Source organism: Typopeltis vanoorti, chromosome 8 (assembly GCF_054136105.1).
Source record: "Typopeltis vanoorti isolate ZY-2024b chromosome 8, IOZ_Tvanoo_1.0, whole genome shotgun sequence".
In the NCBI taxonomy this organism is placed as follows: Eukaryota; Metazoa; Arthropoda; class Arachnida; order Uropygi; family Thelyphonidae; genus Typopeltis; species Typopeltis vanoorti.
This window is the reverse complement of record NC_143556.1, coordinates 100,769,860-100,794,564: the sequence shown is the minus strand read 5'-3', so window position 1 is coordinate 100,794,564 and position 24,705 is coordinate 100,769,860. Positions and strand designations below refer to the sequence as shown.

General features: G+C 36.6%; 1 protein-coding gene across 5 annotated transcripts in view; it reads left to right on the top strand.

Moving 5' to 3' along the window:
* Positions 1–24,705, top strand: part of rad50 (DNA repair protein rad50) — a 664,851-nt gene that overhangs the window by 277,725 nt on the left and 362,421 nt on the right. For all 5 annotated transcript variants that reach the window (XR_016548684.1, XR_016548685.1, XM_090396855.1 and 2 more), the window contains exons 18-19: positions 10,526–10,624; positions 22,420–22,506. Coding sequence is in view for 3 of the 5 variants with exons in the window: in XM_090396855.1 (XP_090252981.1) it covers positions 10,526–10,624; positions 22,420–22,506 (186 nt within the window). In the remaining 2 variants the exon portion in view is untranslated. The remainder of the gene's footprint in view (positions 1–10,525; positions 10,625–22,419; positions 22,507–24,705) is intronic.

Sequence of the window (24,705 nt, the reverse complement as noted above, 5' to 3'; positions counted from 1 at the left end):
CCTAACACCCGTGCTAACCACACTCTTCTTATACAGCTTCCACTGGTGACTTCTTGTTTTCTCCTTTCTTGTCATGTATGGGAAAAAAATATTCAGTGTCAGTCCTTTAAAGCCTCTTTAATAACTTAAATGCTTCTATCATGTCTCCTCTTTTTTGCCTATCAGCTAATTTTTGAAGCCTACAGATAGTCCATCTATTCTCATAGGTGGCATTCTACAGATCTGCTGTAGTCACTCACCTCTGGATCCTCTCCACAACTTCATCCCTGCAGAGTCCTGGAGTCCAGATCTGTGGAGTAATCCAAATGTGGCCTTATTAAAGGCTTATATGGAAAATAATAACCTCTCTATCCTTGCTTGTTAGTGTGTTCTTCAACAACCATGTAATCTGATGGGCTGTTTTTTGGTTACTTTCACAGTATGCCCTCTAAACTTCAATTCCCTGTCCACAGTCAAATCCTAGTCCCTGACCTCATCAGTTTTCTGCAGTTCAGTTCCATCAATATAGTACACAGCTTCTAATCTCTTCCCAAAGTGCACACCTTACACTTGGCCACATTAAACTGGCAGCTGGTTACACGTGTTTGTTAGCATGTTCTTTAACAACCATGTAATCTGTGCTACTATCTTAGCAATATGCCCTCTAAACTTCAACTCCCTATCTACAATCACATCCAATTCCCTGGCCTGATCAGTTTCCTGCAGTTCAGTTCCATCAATATAGTACACAGTTTCTGATCTCTTTCCAAAGTGCATCACCTTACATTTTGCCACATTAAATTGGTAGCCATTTACCTTTGACCTTACTGCTAGTCTTTTAAGTCTTCTTGCAGGATCTCTGCTCATTCCAGTTTAGCATCAGCAAACAACTGAATGTTTCCTGGACTCGAATCCTCCATAAACTACTCTTTTATATCAGTCCATCAGCCGCCCTCTAATCAAAATCACCAGATTCATATCCATCCCCCATTTGCTCCAATTTATGCAATAGAGTTCTATGTGAAATGCTTTTGCAGAGTCTAACAATATCACTGAGTAACCATTTTCCTTATCCAACTCCATTGTCACTTCATTATAAAAAGGAAGAAAAAATTACTATGACAAGACCTAACTTCTACAAAACTATGTTGTCCTTTATAGAGTATCATATTCTTGTCCATCCAGTCCTGAATTCTGTCTTTCACAAATTTCTCCAATAACTTAACCACCACTCCTGGGATGCTGATTGGCTTATAATTTGCTATTTCTGTCTTGAAGTCTGCTTTATGTACTGAGACTATTTTGTCCTCTTTCCATTCCATTAGCACCTTTCTGGTACTGAGGCTTTAAATTAAACAGCTTGGTAGAGGAGCTGATAATTCCCTTGTACGTTTCTGTAATACACAGGCCAATATGCCAATCTAATCCCATGACGGTGTTCATATTAAGGTTCTGCAATATTTTAAGCATCTAATTATCTAATTATGTAATTTTAAGCACCTAGGTAATTATCTCTCAGTAGCTGTATAAATTATTTTTCCTTCTTTGCCTGTAACCATTCCTTCTTCCAATATATGTTCCCATAGTTGAAATCCCCCATAATAATTACTCAACATGTACTAGCCATGCTAATTTGTGAGTGCATGTCATGTACATTCTACTGTATTCACCCCTGGCTTATAGTAGCAACTAATTACATATTTAGTCCTGTTGGCCTCTCTCTTACACACTAGATAGCCCCAAATGAACTGTCCTCTGAATCCCCCTCCCCATTTTGTTCCTTCTGTCCTCTCTCACTCTCTGAAGATGCTGCATCCCTTTCATTCTATTCCTATAACCATATTGTCAGTCAGACATGTATCACTAATGCCTATAGCTTTTGATGAAGTTGTGCTAACCATTGCCGAAAACTCTCCAACCTCATTTTGAATACTTGTATTAGTATGCATAAACTGTAATGCCCTTATCATCTCACAACTTCTTTTACACCTTGTGTTACTAAGCCCATTAAAGTTAACCCATAGTGCTACATTTTACCTCACGTGATCACTCTCCAACTTATAACCTCTAGGTTGCCTGAATCTCAAGACTCCTGACATCAAATCCATTTAGATGCAGCTATCTACCTTATATAAATCTTTTCTTCCATCAATCTCACTCCACAAGTCCACAAACTCCACACTATTCCTCTTGCACAATCTGCACACTGACTCATTCGCAATCATAGCTCCAACTCAGCTCACCTCTGCCATATCTTGCCAACAGACTTACAACTTTTACTTTCTCACTCTTCTTTTTTTTGCATGAACCAGTAACTCTTTCACGTCTTCACACACATACTACACTAGTGACCTGCTAAATCATTTATACCAGCCAAAATAAACATCTCTTTCATCTTAATTCTTTGCATCCTTTATCCTAGCTCCAGGAAAACATGATTTCATCACACTTCCCTCTAGTACTCGTATCAATAAATCACCATACAAAATCCAATCCTTATTTTCACTCTTTAATTCTGTCATGCTCTGCTTTCTCTCCCCTTTCTTTCACATATACTCATACCATCCACCGGTCATTTCTCCAAGCAACTCAATCTTATGTTTTATTCTGTGAAGAACTCCATGTAAGTGTGCTATCCTTTCCATTACCTTCTGGTCATTTGCTTCATTTTCTACCATGTCATTCATACAGTCACTCATACTGCTTGCAACACCATGACAATTGCATCATCATGCATTTCGTCTTTCAACTCACTGCTATCATTCTTACTCTCCTTCACACTTTTGGCATTCACTAACAAAAGGCTTTCAACAACTATGTGCACCAGTTTCATTCTCCTTCCAAAAATCTTGTTCTGTGAAGGTCATGCATTTTGCACATGCTGCAGTGAACGTAATCACACAGACATCGAGATCACCTGCCATTGACTAATGCATCAGCACCTTACCACACAATCCAGCTTTTAAACCTTTAAAAATCCAAAAATTAAGCACACTATTCTTATAGTTAATCACACAAGCACTTATAAATACAGTAATGCAAAAAGAATGATCTTAATTGTCGCTAAATACTTCCAAAAAGAACTTACCTTTTGGTACTGAAATTCATCACTTGCACTATCTTCCACCCTCTCGCAGTGATCCAATTGACTCCTATTATGTATCATCTTTTTTACCCTCTTATTCCACTGGTATCTACTCTGCAGTATGGAAAGCCCATATTCAACCTTCCTTTAAAAATGGAAACAAATCTATACTCTCAAACTACTGTCCAGTTTTTCTTACTCGAGCTCTTTCCCAAGTAATGGAAAGAGCTGTCGATATTTAGCTACTATGCTGTCTTGAAGACTCTCAGCTAATAAATTACTGCTGGTATGATTTTCATCACTGTAAGTCAACAGGTGATCTATTCACTTATGTCACCCATATCTGGATAAGTATGTGGAAAGGTTTGGTGAGTCACAAGTGATTGCCCTTGATATCTCTAAGGCTTTTAACCAGGTCTGGCACAAAGGCCTGTTAAGTAAACTCCCATTGTTGTGTCCCATTTTATGATTTTTATTCTATCTAGTGAAATTCTACTTATCTATATTCAACTTTTATCTATGTACGAGATATCACCCCAAAATACAAATATTTAAGCTATTTCTCTCCTTAGTGTCCCTAATATTTATATTATACTGTGCCTTTTGGGACATTTAGTTTGAGATATTAAATACAAAAACAAGGAGCAATTACTAAAATATGTAATTGCTCCTTGTTTTTGCTATATGTCTGAATGTGAAACAATATTGCATTCGTGACACTTTATCTCTTTTTTTTACACATTAATTTTCCGCGTGATTAGGTTCGTACGTTTTTCAAGTGGTGCATTGGGCAGCAATTTCAGACAATTGTTTTATCAATTTACAAAGGTTTATTAAACTCATTAGCATGGTACAATTCAATTTCTATTATAATTCAATTCAATACTAATTCAATTCAAAACATTTACGAAATAACATTAGCTTATCACAAGTAATTTGGCTATGATCCTATATGGGTATTGCGATCATGCTGCCATAACAAATTCAACTCATACAATCATATGTATAATCCCAGATCTAATTAACACCTTAGTTAACCCTATATTAGTCGGAATATACACTATATGCTGTAGCACATGGACATGTGTGATCAATTCACTCTATTTAACTATCCAAAACTATGTAGATTAACTTATCCTTTCACTGTACTAACACATAACTTTGACATTTAAAACTTTCCTATACGTTACAATACACATGCATAATTCTCAGGACACATAATTACTTATATAATATTAATATTAACAAGCATATTCTCATTATAATCAGTCATGTACTAAAGTCCTAGTATAAATTTCCTTAGTCTCTTCAACAGTTCAGTAATAGAATAACGATTACAATTACAGACGATTTTCAGTTAACACGAGATTTTTACGGTACCTTTTTCTCTTGAGTTTTCTATATTGGCCTCTACCCTTTTTCCGATTGAACTATCCTGGTATGATCTCTCCTATAATCGGTCACTCCTAAGTTCTTTTGGCATTAAACTGTGCTTATGCGATCTTTACTTTTCGTACTTGAATTAAGAACACGCTTTAGAATCATCTATACCATGGCTGTGAAACTCGCCACGTGGACACCGACTTCTTTACAGACTTTCCTTTCTCATAGTTGTCACTGGATGATGAAACACTTAGACAATACCTTCTTTCCTTTGGCTAAATGGCATTCCTCGTTTCTTACCATAGGAAATACAGAATTGAAATCCCGCTCACTTTTGTTTCCTTGTTGTGACGACAGAGATAACTCCAATCCTGCCACTCAGGAAAACCACGTGAAACCTCTACGAAGGAGCTCGTGAAGAAACTATCCAAGAAAAAAGCCTCGTGGGGGGGGGGGGGTTCTAACCCTTTTATACCTTGACTCCTAACGGCACCTTCTTTAATTTCTTTTCTCTGCCCCTTACTTGATTCGACTTCACCGACCAATTAGGGTGGCGTTTTTCTGCCAAACATCCTTTGGTCGGCGAGCCCGTGATGATGTCTCAAATCCAGGAATTGACCCTGAGCGATAGTCTATTGTTTTTCTTTTTGCTAGCCTCTAAATTAATCCCCCTTCCAAATTTTTAAGAATTTACTTAATATTTTAATCTCTAGCCTCTCACATACAATTCTTATAACTAATCCTTTCTGTCTTACTTAGCTAATTTTTTCATATCACAACTGTAATACATTCCTTCTTTTATTAGTTAGTTCAACAAACACCTTTTTTTTTGTTATATATTTTACTTGGATGCAAGAATATTTTTCTTTCTTTTAAATAATTCATCTATTAGCTTTTATACAGGGGTTTTATTTTATTATCTCTTCATGTTACACCATGATAACTGAAAATTCCACATAGTGAAGGTATCAGGGTGTAACACCATCATTTGGTCACCCTGACTTCTGCAGATGCACTTCCAGCTTTCTGATTGGATGCTCACTTCAGGTGATGGTGGATGGTTCCTCACTTGTTAGTATACAACCAATGCAGGGTTCCCATAAGGCTCTATTTTCTCATCCACCCTAGTTCAGCAGATATTCAACCCAATATATATAGTTTTGCTGATGACAGCACATTGTATTCCTCCCTTTCATTTAATAAACCCAGCAATGTCCAAATCAGGACAATCTGAACGACCTTAACCACTACTACTTTAAATACAGCTCTCCAAAACATTCAACAGTGGGATTTGTATAATTAGGATAATAATCTGGTCAATTTCAACGCAAGTGAAACCCAACTCTGTCTTATTTACACAAAAAAAAATCCTCTTCCAGCCTTACTTTTGACAATATTCAAATCCTCATACATGATATGATTTATCTTCTTGAGATAACACTCATCTCAAATTTCTCCTGGCATAAACATTTTACAAATATTACCTCTTCTGCCTTCAAAAAAAATGAGTTTTTTCCTCCTTTTTTTTTTTTTTTTTTTTTTTTTTTAACTCCAAACAACTAACTTTATATAAATCACAAATCCATCTGACCATTGAATATTGCCCACATATCTGGGGCTATGTGAAAGTGAGTGAATGGGGCTCAGCCCCATTCACTCACTTTCACACTGCTGCTTGACTTCCACAACTTGTATCTTCTGCAAATATTTGTATGGCCATTGCACTTAGAATCAATAACATCCACCATTCTCTGTCAAAATTCATTCAATTACATTCAACTACTAATCAACACTTCCTCACAGTGCATCTCCAAACTCACAGAACAAATTTCTCTTCCTCTTTGTTCCTTCCTTACACTTATGCCCTCTGGAACAGCCTGCTATCTTATGTGTTTTCCAAGGAATACAATCCACAGCTCTTCGAGATAAATGTGACCAAGTTTCTTCTTTCCCATCCATATAAATTAGAATGGTTTCTACATTTTGCTTTTATCAGGTTGCATTCTGCTCTTTCTGATCTCAATGACCTAAGCAGGTGACTTTTAAGGAGGAAGTTATATTTTAATATTTCAGCTTCAGCTCTACTTCTCATAACCTCAGAAAGCAATTCGTTGTGATTAATGAAATTTTTAATTGGAACTGAGCTAATTCAATAATTAGCTCAGCCATATCTTGATTTTAATGATGAAATCGTTAAAATCAAGGTATGGCTGAGCTATTTATTGATTACTTGATCATAGAGTTGTTTAGAACCTTAAGTACTCTGGATGTAAAGAAAGTAGTGAAATTGGAGGAGATTTGCAAACAGTCTGAAAGCATTATGTGGAGATTGATAGTTAATTCTCTTGGAGAGCATCAACTGATGTTCCTCTTCAGGGGATTTGAATAGATGATCAGGGGACAGATGAGTGTGATGTCCATTCATTGTTTGAAATTTTGAAGGCAAGGTTGAGATGCCGGGTATTCAACTGGCAGAGATGTATTCAACTAGCAGTAAAGATGATGGGGCCCCAGAAGTAAATATAGACAAGGACATGAAATTTAGGTGACATGTTGCATAGATAATATGGTGACTATGATAATTAGATTAGAATTCTTTTCTATATGACCTTGATCATGTGCATATAAATTACCATGCTTATTTAGTTTTTGGGAATTTGAAGAGATTTGGAAAAGGATCTAGAGGAAAGTAACTCAGATAGTGTTAGATCTATCTTATCTGCAAAACCTGATGGATAGAGGAGGAGGAGGGGTAATATGATTGAGATAAATTGGTGGGGTCAAATCCCATCTGGGATGCAGACATTCTCTGTAATATCTTTAATGATGCAGAAGTTCATTCTGTAAAAGAGACAAAGCAGTTTGAGAATGCTTGCAATTAACAGACATAGCAACCTGTGCAGATAGGATTGACTGTCTTTTTCGAACATTAAGTAGGTTTATATGAAGTTGGGTTACGTAGGTCATGATGAGCCGAGGTAGTGTTCTAAAATAAACATCAAGAGCACCATTAATTCCTCCACAACATTCCTGTTAAATGTGTAATGAGTGCTCATTATCATCATTGGACTTAAATTAATCCAAAATATTCATCAAGGAGGGTATTCAACTATCAAACACAATGCTAAAAATGATTTTTTTTTAAATTAAAAAAAAAAAAATAGCAGCCTGTGCAGATAGGATTGACTGTCTTTTTAGAATATTAAGTAAGTTTATATGAAGATAGGCTATGTAGGTCATGATGAGTCGAGCCTAACATAATAAGGGAAAGGTGACTGGGGAAGCTTGCTCCAGATACAGAAGTGATTTTTTAATAGAGTGGAGAAAGACAGGAGTGGAAGAAGAGATCCTCCATAAAAGTTATATGAGAAAGAAAGTTTGGAAGATTTTTTTTTTTCTCTCTCCTAGGGGTGGTGATGATCACTATGCATTGCCTAGCCCAGTGCTTCCCAAACTTCTGAATGTCAGGGCCCCCTTTGCAAAAATTAAAATATTTCATTGCCCCCCCCCCCCTCAAAAAATCGTAATAGAGAGAGATATTATTATAATATTTATTGTATTTATATTCAATACAAAACATACACAGTGAATATTGCAAAAATCAAATGCATATATTACATTTTTTGCCTCTTACCGTTTGGTTCTGAAGACGATGCGAGCTGTTCTGGTAAAATATGAAATACTGTCCTTTTTTTTTTTTTTTGAGTCTGTTTCTGTTTCTGATTGTTCGTGGGAATTTTTTTTTTATTTTTTATCAGCTACTTATCCATCTCAGGGTTAATTTTTTTAACGTAGAATAGATCAAATAATATCACCACTTACCGATACTGGCACACCACAGACTGATAACATGAAATTAGTGAATATTACCTGAATAAGGGAATCCTCGGACCAGGAACATTTTTCTCTTTTGTGACTTTTCTCCTTTTAAGGTAATTAAGCCTAACGCGAAACAGACAGCAAAGGCAGGTTATTAAAACGTGCACATGATTGGTGCGGTATTAACAAACGATCGCGCAACCGAAAGATAAAAGCATAGCTGACAATTCAGTTGAAATGCTAACTCTCTTGAACCGAATTCCATGTGAAACTGCCATAACATTCATTATATATATATATATATATTACTTAGTTTTAACACTTTTACGAATTTTAACACGTTCGGTTGAATTTTATTGCTGCCTTGGGAAATCGAACTCACACACATCTAATTAATAGCAATAGTTTTTAGTTACTGTGTTTGCCCATGCAACATATGGTTTTGTTTCAGCCTATACAGCATAGTTTCTGTATGAGGGGACATGTGATTCATTAATTAGTGTTTTTATCACAGTTGTCTCTAATTGCACTATTTGTTGAGAAATATATTACACAGACTCCTCATACCTTATTCACTGGCATAATAAAAGTACTTGTTTTTATTGCCTCTGCAGTATAGTGGCTGTTAGGGAGGGCATGTTGTTTACCACTGCAAGCGAGTTACTATTTCCCCACATGAACTTGTTTAAGCTTTTTTTCATGTGTGAAGTAACAGAAAACTAGCTCGGATGACAGTAATAATATAAAACGAGTTTTGATATGTATATAAAGTCAATATCAACAGTCCCTGATTACGAACGCGTGATGAAAGGGACAGGAAGATTTGGAGCTTCCCTGGAGAGCATTCGAAATAAATACAATTAACCACTGCTTTGAAACGAAACATGTGAATAAGCAATATTTATTAATATTCATTAAGCGCCGAAATACGCAGGAAGCAAAGTTTGTGAACAACACCAATGTGTGAATTTTTTCATTAAAATATAAAAAATAACAAAAAAGAAATAATAAATAATAAAAGTTAAATACGTTTCTTTTAAAATAAAAAAATCTACTTAGTCTTAAAACATTTTAAATTTGCTTTCATTATTTCATGCCCCCCCCCAACAAAACCTACGACCCCCAAGGGGGACGTGGCCCACAGTTTGGGAAACGCTGGCCTAGCCTATGTGGTGAGTTTTTTTTTTTTTTTTTTAATTTAAAAAAAAAATCGTTTTTTAGCATTGTGTTTGATAGTTTAATACTCTCCTTGATGAATATTTTGGATTCATGTTAGTCCAATGATGATAATGAGCATTCACTACACATTTAATAGGAATGTTGTGGTGGAATTAATGGTGCTCTTGATGTTTTTTTTAGAACACTACCACTCACAAAAGGTTGGCAAAACATTAACAGTGAGTATTTACTGTTAATTTGTATTAACAGTGAATTTTTGAAGTTTAAAAATGTGTTGTTATACATAAATTCCAAAGCATTTAGTAATCTGACTTCAGAAATCAGTCCTTTCATGCTACTTTTGCTCTCCAAAATTAAAACAAGCTGGTGGTGTACCAATTAATGAGAATCATTGATTGGTGCAACAGTCTTAAATGCTACCTTACATGAGTGAATTTAAAAGCATGATATGTTACCTGTTGAGGTTAGACATGTAATGAATGATCTTTCAACTCCATAGTGAATTAGTTTTGTGGTGGTAATAATACAAGCATTGTTTGAAAACAGTGTGCACTGAAATTTAAAATATCTGAAATTGGTGTGCCTAGTAACATCTTTAACTTGAATTGCCATTCTCGGTTTACTTGGGGATATCATATTATTATTATCACTACTACTATGTGACACCTCCAGGTAGTCCAAAGGACTCATCAAGGGAGGGTGCCTACTCTACAACTCTCCATTTCCATCACTCAATCCACCAACTACAGCAAACTACATCATCTACACCAATGCCATCTACTGTCTGTCACTATCACTTGTCTTTTCACAGACAATCACAAACATCCATGCCCATAGCGGAATTTGAACCCGCAGCCTTTTGGCTGGAGAGCAGATATGCTAACCACTCGGCCAACCAGGCTGGCTATTCTGATTTCATATTGAACATAGTACTCGCAGTTTTTGTTATATTCAGTTTTAAATCATAAATAGGTGTTGAAGTTAATTATGGAATAGATGATAAATACTTGAAAGAATCGGTTATGGATATCATCTTCAGTTATGGATATTTGTAACATAATTATTTTTATTTATTTGCAGTGAAGAAATTAGTTATTTACAGAAGGAACAGAAAGTTCGAGCAGAAGTTGACATTGTTTTGAAAGAAAAGAAGAGCAAAGAGGATGAAAAGTCTTCATTGTAAGTTACTTAGATTTTTTTTTATTTTTAATGAACCTAGATACGGAATATTGCCAAACAGCATTGTAATACAATAAATCAAATGGTTGAGTTAATTTAATTCTCTCTGAATCTTCTGTTTTTATATATTTAGAGCAATAATTTTTTTCTTTCCTGCTCTTCTTGCATTAAAATGTTTAATATTTCTGGCATAAAATAGCTGCAGAAAATAGATATATTTTGTTTAATAAGTTGCTTCAGTATGTTTTAAGATAGTTTTTGATTAAGTCATCTTGCTCTCATGTTAGCTACTCTGTCTATTATATTTTATTTTGTTTTATTTTGTTTGATTCAGTTGTAGTATTATCTTTACCAGCTTTGATTTTGACAATCCTTTTATTGTGCAACTTTTTTAGTGCTGCTGTGTTTTGGAATATTGCTTTTAAGAGGTGATTTGGTAAATATGTTAATATTTCTAAGTGTACTGTTATGCATTATGGATGAAGACGTTGCAAGCAGAATATCATATTAATGGGAATTTGCAAGTAGGTAGTGAAGCTAGAACAGAGAATTAAAGTTTAGTGGCCATCAATTTATTTAGTCATTCCATTCGATATAACTGCATTGTTAAAGAAAACATGGGCTTAAAAAAAAAAAAAAAGGAAGTTATTCTCTGACTTTTACAAAGCTTTGGAGGAGTATACTTAATAATAATAATACATAAATTATCAGTCATTGACCTCAAATCCTATTCATGTTGTTGTACTAAAGTCCATTCCCTTCCTCTTCATTGAAAAATTCAGTGTTCAAAAATTTGTTTTACAGATGTACATTAAAATCCTAGTTGAAGGTGGTCATTGATGATTTAATGGAATGAAGGCAGCACATAAGAATGAATTAAATGACATTTGAATGATTCCGATATTTTGTCTATTACAAGACATCATTGTTAACACTGGATAAAATTGTAATGTGCACACAGGTATTCAAAATAAAGTGAATTACACTTAACACAAAACTGCATTTGTTTTTATCCTTTACCCAAGCATGGGTGTGAAGTGGCTAACATTCTCTCTCTCTCTCTCAGTAATACATGCAAGTTGCTGTGGGCATGGATGTCTTTAGGTGGGAGATGAATTTCATGTAAGACCACAGTCCATTTTTAGAGGTCCTGAAGTTGCTTGTAAAAGTTCCATGATTATCTCTAGAGCTGAGTTTCCAGATTATGGGAAAAAATGATGATAATAAAAATCCTTAGCCCTGCACATTATTAATGTGCTGTATATGTTTACAATCTTTCCTGGGGAGTCACAAATCAAAAGAACCATACATCACAGTAGTTTACTTGCATTTGCAGCAGTTGGCTTCACATATCATATGCACAAAAAACTTCATTTCTGGCATTTATATTGCTATGTATTATAGGAATGATCATTATACAAACTAGTTTTGACCTTCATGGAAGCCTTGTTAGTGGGATTTAATCTTGTTTGTATATATAAGCAGGAAAATGGCATTTCACTATGTTATTAACTCTTTATAAACAATAGCTGTAGTAAGTTTCTTCACTTATTTACAAAGAAAATTATACTAAACAAAACTATTTCCAGAGTATTTTATGTTCATACACCACTTTCCCATACTTATACATGGAAGAATGACTTCCACCATTGATCTAGGTCTCAGTTTCTCCCTAAGTCTAGTTAGGTGGAGATACTACCCATAATATATGCTAATATACACAATATCTGCAAGGATCTCTGTTGTGCATTATCGAATACTAGTGCAGGTTTGATCTGAAGTCATCTGTTTCCATATATAGGATGAAAACAAGAATATAATTTCTTATTAATTATAATTTACATTGTAACTATATAAATAAAATTCCTGCAAACCAAAGTGGAAACGATTAGGCTTAAATTTTGAAATCCTAAGAAGGGCATTTTCTGTGAGTGTTTGAGCTGCTAAACTACCAGATGAATGCGGGCATATCTTCCAGTCTATTCATAATAACACAACTTGCAGGTGCAATTTCTCTCCTCCTCTCTGGCGTGATCCCACAGAGTGTTGTGTACATTAAAGATACCAGTCCATGCGGTTAGCCTAGTGGCTTTGCGCTTTGCAACCATATGCCTGGGGAAGGAGTGTCCTAGGTTCGATTCTCATCAACGACGTGAGGAGCTCAAGGATCTTCCTCAGCCATAGCCAAGTTAGCCGGCCTTGGGCATGGACAGCAGGGTTTTTTTTTGCCAGTTTATCTGGTGTTTTTCATTCCGCATGCAGGCAAACTGGTCTGAGGACACACACGGATTACAGTCAGGAATACTGACCCAGCCATAGGTCTGATTCGTCAGCCTATGCCGGTTCCGGAGCCCGGATAAAATTTGTGGGGACTAGATGGTGCCATGAACTCCGGTATAAAGGGGAAACTCTGTATCATCACACAGAATTTATTTATTAAAGATACCCATGAAAAGTATGTGCTGAAGCAGTTGCAATATAGGAGTATCAAGTTTGATCTCATTTAACTCATAATCCAGTGTTAAACATACAGAATAAACTGTAATAAGAAATCCCATAGATAAGCAAATTGCTACTCCATCACAAGCAGAACCATCTCTAGTTCTGTTCTTATGAACAACAGTGAAATTCCTTGAGGTGGGATCTTCGTTGTGTTTTAAATGTTTTTAAAATATTGATATCAGGGTTCTGCAGCAGAATTCTGATATCATCAATATTCTGACAAAACCCATGACAGTCCACAATATATATACATATACACTCGGGTCTCTTTTTATGCGTATCTTTTTTATACAGTTTTGAAGTTATGCGGTGCATATTTCATGCAAATTCGGGGTTACCCCATTGTACATAATGAACAGCGTGTTTCAGCACATTCTGGCATAATGTGAAAACAGTGAGCGTCCATGAAGTTTAATTTTGCATGTGAGTAAGTGTTTGTCTTTTCATTATCGTGTCTAAATTTTCTTAAAGATTTAATTTGGCCCAATGGAGAAAAAAAAAAAAAAAATGAAAAGAAAAGAAAAGCAATTTCTTGGGAAATGAAAATTGCAATTTTATGCCGCTTAGCAAAAAGAGGGATCTACGGCGATTGGTAAACATTTTAATTTAGGTGAATCTACTATAAGAGCAATTAAAAAGAATGAAGTCCAAATAAGAAAATCTGTCATTTCTGGCACAAAACTAACTGCCAAATTATCATTGTACTCAAGAGATACTTTATTTGAAAAAAACAGAACGAGCGCTCATAATTTGGATTAAAGAATTAACTCAAAGAAGAATTCCTATAAGTGGTTATTTAATTAAACAAAAAGCTCTTCGGTTTTGTGAACAGATGACGCAATTGGAGCCATCTACTTCTGCTTCCCAGGCCGATAAGGAATTTTTGGCTAGCAAAGGATGGCTAACCTGGTTTTTAAAAAGGAATGCACTTCGTAACGTGAAGATTACAGGCGAGGTTGCAGCAGCCAAAAAGTTTCAAGAGAAGTTAGCCAAAATTATTGAAGATGGTGGACGATCAAGTGTTTAATGCTGATGAACCAGGATTGTTTTGGAAGAAAATGTCTTGCTGCCATGTTTTGCCATACAGTGCAACTTGTAGACATCCAGAAAAAGGGATCTTGGTAGTCTTTCAGACCCCTGAAGGCCAGTTCTGGATGGCCCAGCCAGGATCATTCAGCTTGTGGACTTGCCTGCAAGGATAAAGGGTACTGCAATAAGTCTCCTTCTCCATGGTCTGGACAGAGGGCCGAAGGCTTGCTCATATAGCATCCAGGGTAACCCCTGATGTTCCACTCCCAAGTGCAGTCATTGCTTGCTGGATAGTGAGCATCCATGTGGTGTGGCTCCATAGTAGGTGGAGGAGCTTTGGCGCTGAACAAAATGCAACTCAATCACGAATCCTTCATCCTCGATCATTTCAGAGGCCCCCAACCAATTATTGATACCATTGTTACACCTTTTGTTAACAAAATTAAGGGAAAAAAAGACATGAAAAAGACTAGTACAAATATATCAGTTTTTCTACTCATCTGTGCAACAGGTGAAAAGCCAATAGGGAAAATGTCATCTGTCTTCATTCAAAAAGGAATAGAAGGTTCTCCCCAACAGTTAAAAAACTACATTCTGGTGATGTCCTTGTACAAATGACATGTCAACAAAATTCCGAAAAATTACTCAGAGCTACATCAATGGGTGGAATACCAGTAACAGTCACACCCCCACAAAACACTCAATTCCTATAGAAGATGATCTCAGAATGGGATCTCCTAGATATTCCTGATGAGGAGATGTGTTCAGAGCCAAAAGATCAGGGGGTGATAGGTATGAGGTTCATCCTAAATCGTGGTCATCTGGTTCCAACGAGAAACATCATCTTTATATTGGATACTCCTAAACCTCCAACATCTGTTAAAGGAGGGTGGGGGGGGGGTATCTCAATTGTCCTGCGAGACTGTACATTCCTAATCCACTGAGATGCTTTAAATGCCAGGTATGTGGACATGCCCAAATGTCCACATACCTGGCATTTCAATGATATTCAAAGCATTGTCTGCTAGACTTGACTTGCCATAACGATAGTGCTAAATGTATTTGTTATGTTTTCCAACGAGGATGTGAACAGATCTTCCTGTTTGTCTGTAATAAGTCAGGTCACAAGATCAAGGCACTTCATATACTTCTAGATATGATAAAGAAGAGAGTTTATCCTTAGGTGAATGGATGAAAGTTGATTAGGAAAAAGAAAACCAGGACATCCTCTAAAGAGATTCAATGATAACTTCTAAGGCTGCAACAGGCCACTCTAGGCCTAAATCCTTGAAAAGCATGATGATGATGATATATGGTTTAAATATGGTACGTAACTAATATTAATTAATTACTCTAGACATCTTTTAAGATGTGCTTTGAATGTATGGGTGGTAACAGTTTTGCATTAGTCTTGTATAATAGGCAATGGAGGGAATTTCCTGAGGGTATGTACTATTTTTTCTGTTCTGTGGGGATTATAGCCATTGGCTAAGAAAGTGTGATGCAAGTAAGTGAGTTGAATGGTAAGAACATTCTCAATGGAACAGGTTGCTCTGGCTCTGTGAGTTATTGTCTTTAGGATTCCATATTGTTGAGCTGGATGATGGTGTGAATGTTTGTGCAAATATCTCCCTGTATGTGTGGGTTTTCTATAAACAGAAAAAAGATCATAAGCCATCAGGAAGCCATGTGATTAGTATATCAGGAAGAGTAGATAGTCATTAACTTTCTGTTCCATTGCAAAGTTGATTTTAGGGTGGTACTGGCTATTTAAATGCACTAAAACTGTATCCAGTGTGTCTGGACCATGTAGCCTGATAGCAGATCCATCATCAGCCAAGCACAGCCAAACCACTGGTTTGAGAGTGGCTGTAATCATAGCTAGGTTTCCTAGGTTTTATGCAGAAATTGCCTTTTTTGGGGAGATGGGGGGGAGCCAATTGCTGTTCCATCTAGTTGTTTGTATATCTTCCATTTCAATGCAAAATAACCAACATGCACTGTAAATTTAAATAATTCAAATATATCTGGAAATTCATCATATTGTACCATCATTTTGAGTTATAGCATCAATGGCAGTATCATATTAAAAATGAAGATATTAGGAAAGAACTTAACATTGTTAGCATTCAGGAATGTGTTAGCAGAACTAATCTCATGTGGCATGACCACTTAAACAGAATAGGAGAGGAGAGATTAGCTAAACAAGTATTCTTTACCAGGATGGTAGGATAAAGACCCAGAGGAAGACCAAAGTGTAGGTGGATCGATACAGTAAAAAGTGCCATAGAAGGCAGAAATATAAGATCTGATAATATTGCAATGTTGGCAGATAACAGACTAATGTGGAGGAAAATTGTTGATAGGAAGTTAGTAATGATGTAACTTTTCATGTAGTAATGCCCCCCCCTCGAAGGTATATGTCAGGAATTTGATGATGAAATATCTGTGGGGAAATATGACTTTAGGAAATCATGGGTTTCAGTTAATGCTACATTGGTAAATAGTGAAGTAATGTCAAATCATTATATCTGAACTTTTTAAGATATGGATTTCTAATATATTTTTTAGATGAACAGAATTTTTAACAAAGGAGGAAGAATTATTTGTGAGGGGGGGCAGGTAATTTAGCTAAAACTTTAGCAGGGTTGTATGTGGAACTGTTTATACTATCTACAATTGGGCATAGGGATACCTTGTTTGTGAATGTTTGGTGTTCCATATATTCTGAATGTTTTAACATGAAAAGGCTTGAGTTTGTTACCCATTTCTTTTGGCCAGGAAGTAACTTTCTTCAATAATTTGTGAACTTTATTCTTTTGAGAGTTAGTAGGATTACGATCTGTGATTTGGTATATAGACTGATCTTGTAAAAGTATGTGCAATTTGCTTTCATATTCTACTAAATTCATCACCACAGTTGCATTACTTTTTTCTGCTTTAGTTATTATGATATTGTTATTACTGTATAGCTGTTTTAAAGCACTGATTTCTTTTTTGGCATATTGTTTTTAGGAGGTTTGGATTGGGTTAAGATGTTGGCTACATCCAATCGAATGTTACTAGCTATCACTGGAGTTTGGTCATATATTCCCCATTCAACGGATGCCATTATTTTTACTTTTGGAACTTACCTGGATGTAATGGCAAAGTTATATCCTTGACTTATAATGCTGAAAACTTCATCCATTAGGATTAGGGATACTGATGATAAATTGACAACAATCTTTTTGTAATTGTATTCATTCCATAGCACTGTGATGTTGAAGGATGTCAAATTTTTTCTGATGCTTGCTTTTGACTTTATCTGCCAATATGCTGGAGATACTGACAAGGATGCCCACAGTTCTGGGTTTAAAATATCACACAGTTCATTGTGTAGAGCATTGATATTTTAATTTATTTTTGAGAGCTCCATATGAGTAGGCGCTAATCTGTTCACACAGTAGTTCTAAACTCAACCGTTTGTAAATACGGTGGGTTTTGTGTCCAAATGAAACTTGCTTTTATTGACACAGTTTGTTATAGTATTAGTGTCTTGGCACTTAAAGAAGACTAACCTGTTCAGCTGCTGTGCCAATATTAATTTCTATTTACCGCATATATCAAATTATTGTTTCATGTACTGTGACAAACTGTTCTTGTGCTTTGACGATGCTAAGAAAACTAATATAAACATTAGTACATGTTCATTATGTGTAATATGCATAAACTGTACTGCTGCATTTTCTGGTCGTGAATCAGTTTATGGTATGCAATATTTTAGTTTTTTCCTTGCATAAGACATCGTCATTCGTTGTTGCATGTTTTAATCCAAATCAGCACTAATTTATCCATTAATGCTATTAATAACATGATCAGGCCATCAAAAAATGTTCATACTGCATCGTCCGTCACACGGGTTACCAGGGGACGCGTTCGGGTTTTAGGCTGAGGGACCCGTTCAAAAAATATGTTACAGTCTCCTTAGACACCACTCCTCAGCACTCTGCTAAAGGAAACTCCATCAATGGGCCCGCTACCCATTTGGAGAGGTATTTAGGGGCAGCGCAAAGAAATGGTTCTGCAAAAGGATGGAAATGGCAACGACAACGGCACCAGACTATGGCTTTAGGAAACTGGAACATCTCTCTGACAGGGAAGGAGTTGGAGCTGGTCGAGGAAGCAAAGTGCTACCGGCTAGACTTAGTCGGGCTTTCTTCGACCAAGAGGAGAGACTCTGGAACTGTCGACCTGGATAAGGAGTGGAAGCTCTACTGCTCTGGTGTGAGCCTGACAATGTCTGCTCAGGCCAGTGTGGGGATACTCATAAGCCCCAGCTGTCAGACTGTGTTGCTGAGTGGATCCCATTGGGAGGACGGGTATGTGTGTTAAGGCTTCAGATGAAAAACCATGATTTGGCTGTGGTGCAAGCCTGTGCACCTAATCTGGAGTCAGAATACTCTCCCTTCCTAGACGAAGTGGATGCTGCTTTTGACAGGGTGGCAGACATGGAATCAGTACGGTGACTTCAATGCGCATGTTGGAACAGATGACCAGACATGGATGGGTGTGGTTGGGATTAACGGCGCCCCTGACCTTAACTCGAATGGGTTGAAATTATTGGAATTCTGCTGTACTAACAGCTTGTCCATAATGAATACCTTCTTCCAGCACTGAGAAGTCCATAAATATACCTTGTACAGGGATACACTAGAAGGTCTCTGATTGATTTCTTTATAGTCTCAGCAGACCTATTTTCCTCAGTGTTGGACGTTCGTGTGAGAAGAGGGGCAGAACTGTCAACTGACCACCATCTTGTTGTGTGCACTCTACGGCTTCAGAAACCAGATGCTACCATCAACACTGGTAGGCCTAAGCAGCTATACTGTGTGAAATGAGAGGTATTAGAAAATGAGGCTGTGAGGAAGAATTTTGCAGATGACATTTCCTCCAGGTTCAAAGAGGTTCCCAAGCATACTGCAGATATTGAGGAGGAGTGGAAGCTGATGAGAACAACTGTCACTGCCTCTGCACGCTCATGCTGTGGCAGAAAGTGGCTCGGCGTGGCAACGGGCAGTGAGAAAAGGACACCTTGGTGAAACCAAGAAGTCCAAAAAACTGTCTGGGCAAGAAAGGAGTCCTACCTAACATGGTTTAGGATCAGGTCACCTGAGATGCGTTTGTGGTGTGCTGAGGCACGAAAGGCTGCTGCTGAGGCAGTAAAGACAGCAAAGCAGAAGGCTTGGGAATCCTTTGGAGAAAGATTAGACTCATCCTATGCAAATGCAAACAAAGTATTCTGGCAGACCATCTGCCGCCTTCGAGGGAAGAAATCGTGCACAGCAAGGGCAATTAAGGCCTCTGATGGTGCACTTTTAACAACTGAGAAGGATATCCTCTACAGATGGAGGGAATACTTTGAGAGCCTTCTTAACCCGGGTGACAGTTGTGGACATCCAAGAGGTGCAGATCTGGGCAATGACTAGTCTCATAGCAGAAGAGGTCCATTTAGCAATAAAATCGCTAAAATCAGGCAAGGCTGCTGGCAATGATGAAATTCCCCCCGAAATGCTAAAAGCCTTAAATCGAGACGGTGTTCTCTGGCTGACTCGAGTGTGTCAGGCCGCTTGGATATCTGTGCAAGCACCAAAGCAATGGCAGACAGGCATAATAATAATACCAGTCTTCAAGAAGGGACACCAGAAGGATTGCCGTAACTATCGTGGCATCTCTCTACTCAGCTAGCCTGGGAAAGAGTATGCTGGATGCCTGGAAAGACGGTGTAGGAGCATAGTTGAGTCAAAGTTCCAGGAAGAACAATGTGGCTTTCGTCCTGGTAGAAGCACAACTGACCAAATCTTCACTTTAAGACAAGTCTTTGAGAAATCTTGGGAATATGCCAAGAATGTCTACACATGTTTTGTGGACTTCAAGAAGGCATTTGACCGGGCTCCTTGGGATAAGCTTTGGCAAGTAGTACAGGAGTATGGAGTGGATGGCCAACTATTAGCTGCCATCAAGTCCCTGTATGAATGTGCAGAGTTTTGTGTCAGGGTAAACAGCACAAAGTCTGAACCTTTCACAGTCTCCATTGGCCTCCGCCAAGGGTGTGTTCTTCTGTCACCCCTCCTTTTCATAATATTTATGGACTGGATTGATAGGCACAGCTGAGGCAGTGAGTGTGTCAGAATTTGAAGATGTAGCATTGGACGTCTGCTTTTTGCAGATGACCTATTCTGCTTAGCTCTTCCACAGATGACCTCCAGCAGATCCTGGATAAGTTTGTAGCTGTTTGTGCAGACGCAGGAATGAAGATCAGAGCCAAAACTAAAACATTTGTGGTCTCAAGACAACCATCCCATTGCACTCTAAATGTAAGTGGAGTCCCAATGAGGCAGGTGGAGAAGTTTAAATACCTTGGGTCCATATTCACGAATGATGGAAAATGGGATGTAGAGCTAGATACTCGAATTGGCTTAGCAAGCTCAATATTGCGGGAGCTTGGCTGTTCGGTAGTATTGAAGTGGCAGTTAAGCCAGAAGGCAAACCTGGCTGTCTTCAATACAGTCTATGTCCCCATCCTCACCTATGATCATGAGAGTTGGGTAATGACCAAAGAATGCGGACACGAATCGAAGTGGCTTAAATGAGGTTCCTTCAAATGGTTGCGTGGCTGAGAAGACTCAACAGAGTCAGAAGCTCTGCAATTCGGGAAACCCCTCAATACTCAACTGCTGCTTCTCCATGTTGAGAGATCACAGTTACGTTGGTACGGACACCTGGTCAGAATGCTACAAGAGAGAGACTCCCTCAGCAGGCCCTCTTTGCCAAGCCAGAGGGTGGGAGGCCATGTGGAAGGCCAAGGATTCACTGGATAGATTATATCCAAAACCTTTAGTAGACACGTTTGGGAATCCTATCAGAACACCTGAACTTGGTTGCAGAGGATTGTGACCATTGGAAGTTCCTCTTGCAGCTGTTGGCCCCCACAACCCAATTAGGAAAGGTGAGCCTTGAAGATGTATGTATGTATGTATGTATGTTATTAATATACCTCTTTTCTTGAAATTGATCATGGATTACTTGGCTGAACTGTATAATGCAAATTTTATTTTTTATAATAGTTCTAATGGTCGATTCTTTCATTTCTTAAGCAGACACTGTCTAGGAACTTATTACCTTTCATGTCTTTTAATAACTTCTAATTTTAGTCTCCATAGTTATAATATGCATCTTCTTATCATATTGAATACACGTATTCTCATTATTTTACCATTTCTCAGACATATTTAGAGTTTATATTTTGTTTACAATAAATACCTATCTAGGTTCACCAACAAGGCACAACATGCGCTCAAATCAGAAACATACAAAATGGTAATGACATTATCAGTTCTGTGTTATAATAGATGACTAAGAAAGCTATATATTATATTAAAATAGAGGGTATAAGATGTTTGCCCAATAAAAGCAAACATACAGGCTCCTGGGCAAAGTTTGTCTCTTAAGTAGCACAAGCAAGGCATTTCATATGCCAAAGGTTATATTCTCATAACTCTCTGGTAAATTTTCAAAACTTTTTTTTTTTAACTATCTACATTTGACTATAAAATACGGCTGGATCTATAATATTCTCTATTTTAATATCTTATCTATGCTTTTCTTACCAAAACCTCTCAGCTCGATATTGTAGCCATCTGTTATGTTCACAAAGTGGTGCTTGCTTACTGTATATTATTTTTTTTTCACTTCCTACAAATGACTTAACTTACATAATTAATTGTACATATTTTAAACTTGAATCTTTATCGTTTATAAAATGCAGTATTTTTATATATATTTTTTCTGTGGGCCTTGCAGTTTCTTGTGTTGTGGGAATGATATATATAAAAAAAAGAAAATAGAAAATAATTTCTTAGAGTTTATATGTTTTTCCCCCTTTTTAACATTTCAGTATAATGCTTATAGCCATTTGTGGGCAGGATTTACGATTTACAGTTTGAAAAATACTGTTGAACATAGTCTTAAGTATTTCTACAAATTTGGCAGCAAATAGTCAAATTAGCAAAAAAAAAAAAAAAAAAAAAAGAAGTAGTAGTACATGAAAATGTGTATTTGGGGGAGTTTGTGCAGGAATTTTCTATTTTTTTTTTTTTTCCTAGGGAAAAAGTGCAACTATAAATGTGGGATCTGTAATATTTTTTTATTGCAGTCTTATTAGAATGTAAAAAAAGAGTATTCTTGGATTTCTTTCATTATTTGGTTAATTAAAATCCTTTCAGGTATAAGCATTGTCATGACACTCTCTGCCAAATACTAGGCGAAATCCACGAAAAAGATGCTGATGTCCAGTTGAAAGAATATGTGAAGTAAGATTTCAATTAATAACATATTACTAAACATGTTTATATATTTTAATATATTATTGAAATCATTGGGTTTACTAGTTTAATAAAATAATTTCATTAGATTCAGAATAATTTGATACATAAACAGTGGCATAACAGAATGTTTTTGCATTTTATGAATAACAGAATAAACTAAGAAATAGGAAATATGGTCTTGCTATTTTCAAGTTGGGTGAAGACATTCTAGTGAATTTCAATGCTATCATTTATACAGTCCTGTTGTATATTACTGAAAGAAAGCTGCTACTTCACTCCTCTTATGATGATGTTCTGTTCAGATATCTTAAGATCAGTCCCCCCCTTTTTTTTTTCTTCTCTGACTTTTCACATCTTCCTTATCCTGACGTAAATATTCATCCTCAACATTTGAAAAACTTGGTATTCTTTTAATTCAGAATGCTACTTCTATCCTGTTCATTTCCTAACACTATAAATATTAGAATCTGAACAATATTAGAATATTGTTTTCATATTTCTGTATAAGCTCAATAGTTTTTAAGAATTCTTGAGTTTAAATTGAGTGTTTTATACTCAAAAATTCTTGAGTTTATACAGAAAAGGACAATCTGTCTAATAGGTAACTCTCTTTCGCATAGACTACTCACAGGCATTCTGTGAGGCCCCTACCATTCCTCTGCTTTCCTCTTCAGCTACTAGTTAACATCTCTACACAGTTCTCTAAACTTTCACAAACTAAATTCTCATTTTTCCTTCATTCCATTTATCTCTGTCCTTTGCGATGCCTTTCCCAATTAATATTATTAATTGGGAAAGGCATTACAATTAATACAATTAATACAATTAATATTATTAATATATATATATATATATATATATATATATATATATATATGGATGGATGGGAATGGAATGGACGGACGGACGGAAAAGTTCTTGGCCTTGACCATAGACGACAACACTATCTGCAAGAGATTTTTTTCTAAGTTGGTACATCTATCATCATTGCAAGTCATTCTATCAAGTAGTTTGTTTTACACAACTGTCTGAAGCAAAAGTGTTGTCTGTATCCCTTGAAATGGATAAAACTTAGTATCATGTGGTTATAAATTCTTTGTAAAAGAAGGTTTAAATGCCAAAAGAAATTCATTTGAAGTTCAAAAAAGTTTATGGGCACTCTTCTCCTTTGTTTTCGACAATTAAGAAATGGGCTGCCGAGTTTAAACATAGCCATACCAGTCTTGAAGATGATCCACTTGAGGAACGTCCAAAAAAGTGTAACAACACCAGAAATCATTGATCAAGTACATAATATGGTATTGGATGACTGGTGAGTCCAAGTGCATGAAATTGCTGAGACTATAGGCATTTCGAAAGAACGTGCAGGATATATTTTGCATGAAGAATTCCATATGAAACGTTTTTGCTCAAGATGGGTGCCACGCTTGCTCACAACAGATCTAAAACGCACTCACATGAAAATCTCTGAACAGTGCTTGGAGCGTTTTAACAAGAATAAAACTGATTTTGTGTGTTGATTTATTACTATGGATGAGACTTGGATTCATCATTACACTCCAGAATCCAAACAGCAGTCAAAACAGTGGACAGAAGCTGGTTGTTCGGCGCCAAAGAAAACAAAGTCAGTTCCATCAGCAGGAAAGGCCATGACATCAGTGTTTGGGGATGCTAAAGGCATTTTGTTTATTAATTATCTTGAAAAGGGTAAAACAATAACCAGGGAATATTATTCCAATTTTTTAACCAGACTAAACAAAAATCACTTCAAAATTATGCTCAATTGAACCCTGTGTAACGTCTATTTCAGGTAATTTCATTTTCATTCAACAGGAAGATTAATGTTTGCAATATTAAGTTCTTCATAGCCAATTTGAAAGACAACGCAAAAGAGGGGTTTGGATTATTTTTTTAGGTTACTGCTCTGCTTTGCGACATTTCTAAATACATTCCATTGCAAAGTTCAAAATTTGTTCCACTGATAAAATTTATTGAATTTTGAAGCTGCTTGTTATTTAATTTTTGGAAGCAGCACAGCTTCCAGGCATGTAAAAAGTTTAGCCATATAGGTTACCTTGCACAAGTAAAGTTATGAAAGCATTGTTACTGAAAGTTATAACTGAGAGGAGACCTCCACATAGCCTTTAAAGGAATGTGGAGAACCGATCAGGGCTTCATATCTAA